The sequence below is a fragment of the Pholis gunnellus genome, assembly GCF_910591455.1.
Source record: "Pholis gunnellus genome assembly, chromosome: 9".
Lineage (NCBI taxonomy): Eukaryota > Metazoa > Chordata > Actinopteri > Perciformes > Pholidae > Pholis > Pholis gunnellus.
The window spans coordinates 14,849,369-14,856,617 of NC_136535.1; the positions used below are offsets into that span (position 1 = coordinate 14,849,369).

The 7,249-nt window shown below is 41.6% G+C and overlaps 1 protein-coding gene across 1 annotated transcript in view; it reads right to left on the reverse strand.

Annotated features, from left to right (window-relative positions):
- dock10 (dedicator of cytokinesis 10) overlaps nucleotides 1–6,854 on the reverse strand; it is a gene marked incomplete at its 5' end in the record, with an annotated part of 38,318 nt that extends 31,464 nt beyond the window's left edge. Inside the window, one exon of the mRNA XM_079166197.1 lies at nucleotides 6,696–6,854. Within this exon, the coding sequence (XP_079022323.1) occupies nucleotides 6,696–6,854 (159 nt within the window). The remainder of the gene's footprint in view (nucleotides 1–6,695) is intronic.
- Nucleotides 6,855–7,249: the final 395 nt, after the last annotated feature.

The window sequence follows — 7,249 nt, forward strand, 5'->3', positions numbered from 1 at the left end:
TTTAACACTTATACAGCGAGCAGTTTGTCATTTTTAGTTAAATTTGTGAAATAAAACATGTTTACATTCCCCAAGGAAAATGTTTAGGCCTCCACGCTGTAATTTGTATGACCAGGTATTGTAAAAGCAGAAAAAAGACAAGAGTATAAGTACATTTGTGTTCATGTACCACATTCTTGCAGCATACACATTATATTAAAAGCAGTATCCATGGCAGCGACAGTCATTTCCTGTGTTTTGCCATGACATCAATAGGACCAAAATAATTGTAGAGGAAGTAGCTCTACAGCTGAAGTGAGGCTGTGATGCACCACACCTACAAATACATATTCAGTAGAGCTTGTTTTAAATTAACTGAGATTAAAAAGAGAAGTATCAGATACATGAATCATGATACATGTTGTGTGGATTTTTCAGTAAATAAAAACTTAAATAAGCAACCAGACGAACATATTGACATCGAATGACCTCAAACATGAAAACACCACATATAAGAGTTCAACAGTCGCTTCTATATGTGAGTGCCTGTTCTCACAAACCCATTGTACACGCTCAGTATATAAACCACCAAACTACAACTTCAGACAAAACAATCTATTACACACTAAGTTTCTCTTTTAAAGGATTATGTGACAGGTCAATACAAAAAAAATATATAAAAAAACAACATTTTAAACATGTGTTTTACAGAAAGAAGGCAATGGTACATTATTTATGTCATTCAGAGAATAGCAACAGAGCAGCAACAGCAGCAAAGTGAGAGCTGGAGCAGGCTGTGGTGAGGAAGGCAGAGGAAGTAATGAGCTCTGGTTTGGTTCACACGCACTCAGTGCAGACCGGGGCTTTTACCCACCGCCGCTACTTTAACACTCAGAACAGGCCTCTTGGTGCACTACCAGGAAAGAGGCAAGAACGTAACTCAATCCAAAGTGATCTATGTTTTAGGAAAGTCATCCGTCTAAGTCTGGCCCTTGCCACCCATACTTTATGATGTTAATATTCCCCCCATGCAGTGTTAAAAAGTAGCATGCTGAATTACACTTTCAGCTCGATTTTTACTTCACAGTTCATTGAGTGAGTTATCTTCTAGTTTTTAGTTCCGTGTCAAACTTGTAAAGCAGTATCACACACTGGCTTTGTCGATCATAAGTACACGATTAACTGATTAGCCAAAAATGATCGTCAACAGTCATTACAATTAATTAATCAATTAAATGAGTTAGGCCAAAAATCACTGTAAATTAAATATCTTTAAGTGTTGCACTGTTGGTCGGACAAAGCAAGGTGTCTGAGGGTTTCAACTTGTGCACTGAGAAATCGTGATGGGCATTTTTTTGGGGGGTACTTTCTGACATCTTATTGACAAATAATTAACCAATGAATTAAAAAAACACAATGCCAATAATCATTAGTTGTTAGCCCTAATAGCTAACGGGTAAACTAAAGAAAATGCTTTCCTGCGCAGCAATCGTTGGCAAGTAAATTACATGAGATTCAAACTGATAAATGACAGAGGAAAGCAGGCAGCAGAGCAGATAAAGCGTTAGGTTTTGTGACTCTCTGACCCGTGTGACGTCAGTGTTAATGTTTCAGGGGAAAGTCTTTGGCTTTGGCACGAGCTGACGTCCGACAGATCTAGTAATGCACCATTAGCTCTGCTAGGTTTTCATCATTTATACACACATCATTTAGTTTGAGTATCCTCATCAATCTGCCTCACTGTAGTGTAACAAACAAATCTTCAAAAGGGGAGGAAGTAAAGCACACAAATATCTCGAAACACATTACATTACAGAATAATGGCCACTGACTGTGGTCTTCAATGATTAAAGCTGTATAAATCACAATCAGCACTATGACTGACAGCATATGAGCATGTGTAAGTCACTGATAGTAAACTGTAGCCATGTGATAGTCAATAAATACTCGTACGAGTTGTAATGCAGCGCGAATGTGACTTGGCAGAGACAGAAAGAGACAAATACATACAATACTCAGCCGGCTGAAATCCGATCGCACTCGTTTAGACTTTATTTTCCTCCTGAAGGTGATTTTACTCCTGAAGCTCATTGCGAGGAGAATAAAGTATAAGTGTGTACAATGTTACACCAAAAAGCTCCAGAACGTCCACTATCTGGAGAATTTAAAAAAAAGGTCAAAGCTAAATTAAAAGTGAACTAAACAAAATGCACATCGCAGACATGTGCTCTATGAAAAGCAGAACTAACGCTGAGAGGGATTGTGAGTTTGTGTCAGTGCACGTGGATGTAGAGGAAGTTGATGTTTGGTGTCCAACACACACTTCAGCACACGCCTGCAACCACAAACTCCCCTGCAAATGAGAATCTAACCAACCAGACGTTTCTATTCATCATACTCTCAATGTCTTTCGTTTTCTGACAACTCAGCTAGACAAGGCAATACACTATTATCTGTACGAAGCAATTTAAGAGTAACAGCTTACAGACAATACTTTTTTTAACACTTCATATTACTAACCGTACAAACAGACAACCCCTCAGCGAAACACTGTCATGTACTCACACACACTCAAAGTAAAACTCTCAGCATCTTATCTGCCTCTGTCCAGATGTATCAACAGCGCAACGTCGACCCCCACATGCACACAAACATTATGAACCAGCATGCAAACCATCAACTTCCTGTTCTAAAGCTAACCTGTCCTAATCCTGCACATGAAACTGTCGGCAAGCCGGTGGGTGTACAAAAGAAACATATAAAAAAGTATTCAGTGATGCATGTTCACATCTAAATAAATGCAAAAAACGCAACATAAACTATAACATTTATACCTATAGCTGTACATACAAAGACTTTCACTTCCCCAGATTAAACCTCATAGCAGAACAGAGATCTGTACAAGAGGAAACAACTCCTGATGATACAACAAATATGTACTGGCTGTTAACGCGTTACATAAGGCGCCGCCATTCGGCACTCAACACAGTTTCTGGAATGACGTATATATTGTGTTTTGCAATGCTGTGTGAATGCACCACAAAAAGAAATCCCATTCATCTCAAATGTGTTGGGGGAGAGGCAGCGATCTCAATTGCACATCTCAAAACCTCAACAAACCAACTCAGACCTATCTGCATGGCCACACCACAAGAGCTAAATCAGAATATAGGTTCTTGTTTTTTTTTGTTATTTGCATGCACTGAGCCTTTAAAACGTGTGCGATATATTAGACGTGTTTATGTAACGTAAATGGTTATGTTCAAGTGATGCGAAGTGATAGACAATTTTGAGGTCAAATGTAAAGGAAATGATGTGTGAAATGCAACGGTTAGTCATCTGTTTCGCTTTGAGCGAGCAGCTTGCTATTTGTGAGACCCTGTGAAGTATCAGAGATAAAACTACAGTATGTCCCATGACTGCAACTCTGATGTTCATGAGAGAGTGGAACGACAACCTGCAAGTCTACCAGGACAAGACATTTCTAAGTAAAGCATTCATCTTAATCTACTGTAGGTTTTTCTAATTTAATAAGTTTGAACTCTTTGATGTTTTGCATCTGAGACAGTGAATCATAATTATGCTCTTAGCACTGCACTCCTTCAAAGCCATTTAACGTCTGAAGCTCAACCTCCCTCCGCTTCTTTCACCCTTTTCCTCCCTCCATCCGTCCTCTGTTCTGCAGCTGCCTCCATCCCTTCCTCTCATCCCCTCCTCTCTCGCTCCCTCTTTTCATCAAACATCCTCAGCAACGCACTCCTTTATTTTTTCTTCCTTTGATTCTCTCTCTGTCTCTTCCCTGATCCCTTGTTCTCACCCTATTTAACATCCCTTTTAACATCACTCTTTACTCCTCTGTTGTTCTCCCTCCCTCTTAGCAGGGGTGAGATAGAATGGGTGTTGATGTTGGTACCCTACAGTTGTGTGGAGGACACAAATAGAGCACTGGACTGGTGGCTCACAGCGTAACTGTGAACAAGAGAACGAGACAGGGGGAGAGGAGGGAGAGGAGCTCTGAATTGGTCAGACGGAAAAAAGAAGAGCAGAATAAATCAAAGTTGGGAAACGATTACGACAAAAATGGGGAGAATTCACAGCGTTCAACTCTTGGCACATAATGCGCACAAGCTGGTCTGTGTCATTCTCAAGCACAGATTAAGGGCTAATCATCCTGTTAAAGGAAAGATGTGAGGAAAGTGAGACAAAAGCGTAGAGAGGGGGAGCTTGGAGGAAGAGAAAGAGTATGAAAGATTGATAGGGAGTAAGAGAGAGAGAGAGACAGAAAGGGGAGGGGAGAGGGGGGGACAACTGGGACAGAAACGAGTAGAAGACACCAGCCAGAAGTCATCTGCTTTACATCATTAGAGCAATGCAAGGTCTGAGGAGAGACACAGTGGGACTAATGGGCATTCATACTTCAAAGAGAAGTCGCTCATCTGATTAAAATGACCCTTCTTCTTTCGTAAGGCCAACATCAGTTCGTCAATTCAGCTTGTGAGGTTATTCCGCAAAACATTTAGCAGCCGTCCTTCTGCAGTGAATGGACAAATAATTCCCAGAATCACACATCCTGTCAACGATCAATTAACCAACCAGTAACACATTATCGAATGCCACTCAAGGGGTCGACACCAAAGACGATTGACGATGTGTCCAAAGAGAGACTGGAGGATTTGCATTCTTTCCCTGACCACAGTGTGAGTGACTGGGTGTTAGATAGAGTGTCAAGCTTGTAGGGGTGGAGGTTTAGGAGGTGTACTGCTCGTCTGACAGATATAGGGGACAACGTGGAACATGTGTTATTGTTACTATTGTTGCTCGGGAAAGGGTTAATACTGACCCGCTTTTAAAGAAACCTTTCCTTGATCAAACAGTGTTGAAGAACTGAAGACCAACTTCCAAAGACTTCTATTACCCAAAGTTATTGTAGATGATTGTGTCATCATTTTCATGACCAAAACTCAACGTTTCAAGAAGTTTCCTGACAATAGTTAGGAGATGGCACACATGAGTTATGGAGGACTTACTACTAGCAGCTGGCAGTTTTAGTTCTTTAGGATCACAGCTGTGCATTTGACACTACAGATCAATCAATGAACTGAACATCTTTAACAATGGGTAGACATATCAGCAAAGCTGACTTTGACTTTAGAGTTCCCCAGGGTTCAATACTTGGGCCTTTACTATTCTCTGACTGCATGCTGCTGCTACATCATATGATACCATTTGACATGTTATTCATCTTTATGCGGGTGACACACAGCTGGACATTTTCACTTGATTCTCCTGATATATCCAGCAATCTGAATCCCCTACATGATCATCTATTAGTCCAATGCAATCATGTTTCACAAACCCTTATGAAACTTGACAAAAGGTGACCAACTAATTCAGCCAATTAAGCCTGTTAAAGTGTAGAACCTGTGGAATTGTTTTAGTACTGATGAATCTCTTAAGCTTTGTTTATACTCAGGCATGGCACCTTAGCGTGAGCCACCGCAGATGGCACAGATGTTAATCAATTGTGATTAACTGTAAACTCAAATCTCATACCCACGGACTACTTTATTGCCTTCATAAAAGCCCTATAAAGAAAGAAGTCAAGGTTTTAAAAGCATTATAATGAAACAAAGGTTGAGCGCTTTCTTCAGTGAACTACTTATGACAGTCTCGAGCTCTCGCACCTTTTTAAAAAATTCAAAAGGTAAACGACCAAGCGTCACAACCACTTGTATTTTTTGGAGCGCGGACCTTGTGTATAAACCACGCTTTACTCTGACAAGGAAAATATCTCATGCTACCAAAGATCAGCAAAGGGCAGAGTTAGTGTAGTTTCTAGTAAAGACTGGCCTACAGTACAAGAATCAGCAGGCTAACATGACGTTGGAGTGCAAAGCATGACTCTAGTTTGCAACAGAGACCAGAAAAACAGGCACCAGAAGGTTTAAGGAGGGAAAGAAACAAAGGGGAACCAGAAGGGGTGAGTTTAAAGATCCCATCTTGCCAAAACTGTAACATTTTTTCCACTGGGTTTACAAAAACCAGGGTCTTTCTGGGAATAAAAAAATCTGGCCAACACTAGTGGATACAGATACCAAACAGATGTACTGACTGTAGTAAGAAGAAAAGTTGGTAGAAACAACATAAGTTTAAGTAACTCCTTCATCCAGTCCTTCATCCTCAGGCAAATAACTTTTTATTCATAGTGCTTTTTGAATAGCTATTTTTATCATCCTTTCTGTTGACCATATGCAGAGTTTGCAGATTTTTTCCCACAGAAACTAGACTCCTCATGTCTGACCCCACCATCCCCCTCTATTCTCCTCCCTCCATTTCCGTCCTCCTGCCTCTCAGCTGTGACTGGAAACAACCAGGCCAACAATCACTGATCATACATCAACCTCAGCAAAGAGAAAAAGAAAAAGAGAGAGCCAGTTAAGAAGAGAAAGTTGACAGGGGAAGTAGGAGACGTGGAGATAACACAATGCCAACATTAAGAAAAGAAACTTTATGCACATGGTAAAAATTACTTTTACTTTTTTTTGTTCAGGACTTCCATCCGTCCATCATTGCAATTAAAATGGACAGAAATATATGCTAATGCACATCCAAGCATGATCTGCACCCACATGCTGTAGCCCACTCTACCTGTCCACACACGCATTAGGTAGAAAGGCAGAGTTACTGGGAGCTGCAAGTGCATTAGTGCTGGTTACCATTACAATGATGGTCAGAGGTGAGGTGGTAGTGGTGTAACCCTCTAGGGTGGGAGTGGCAGCATCCAATGACATCTGGTCCTGTCGTGAACACATGTGACCGCAGTCGGCCCCGCCCACTGAGCGTAGGAGCAGGACCACACTCGCCGAACAACCCATAATCCACTGCTGTCGACTCCTCGTCCAGCCTGATCCTGTCCAGCAGTATACACTTCACCTGCACCGAGGTTCCTTGTCTATCCCAGTCAAACCTGAACTCAAGTGTCTGCCCTGATGACACAGTCCAGTTCAGTCCAGCCAGCCCCTGGTCCAGCCAGTGGTGCTGTGTTCTGTTCAAGCCCAGTAGGATAACCGAGACTCCATCCTACTCGACCCTCCCCCAGTCTTACTTCCCCGGTTCTGATTTGCAAGCTTTCTGTTTCTTTCCTGCACTGCTCTAGTCCAGTCTCCAGCTCCTAATGTTGCTGAGCTTACACACTGGCAGCCTTACACGGCTCCCTCTCTTTCCCCCTCTCTCTCTTCCTCTAACACACACACACACACACACACACTCT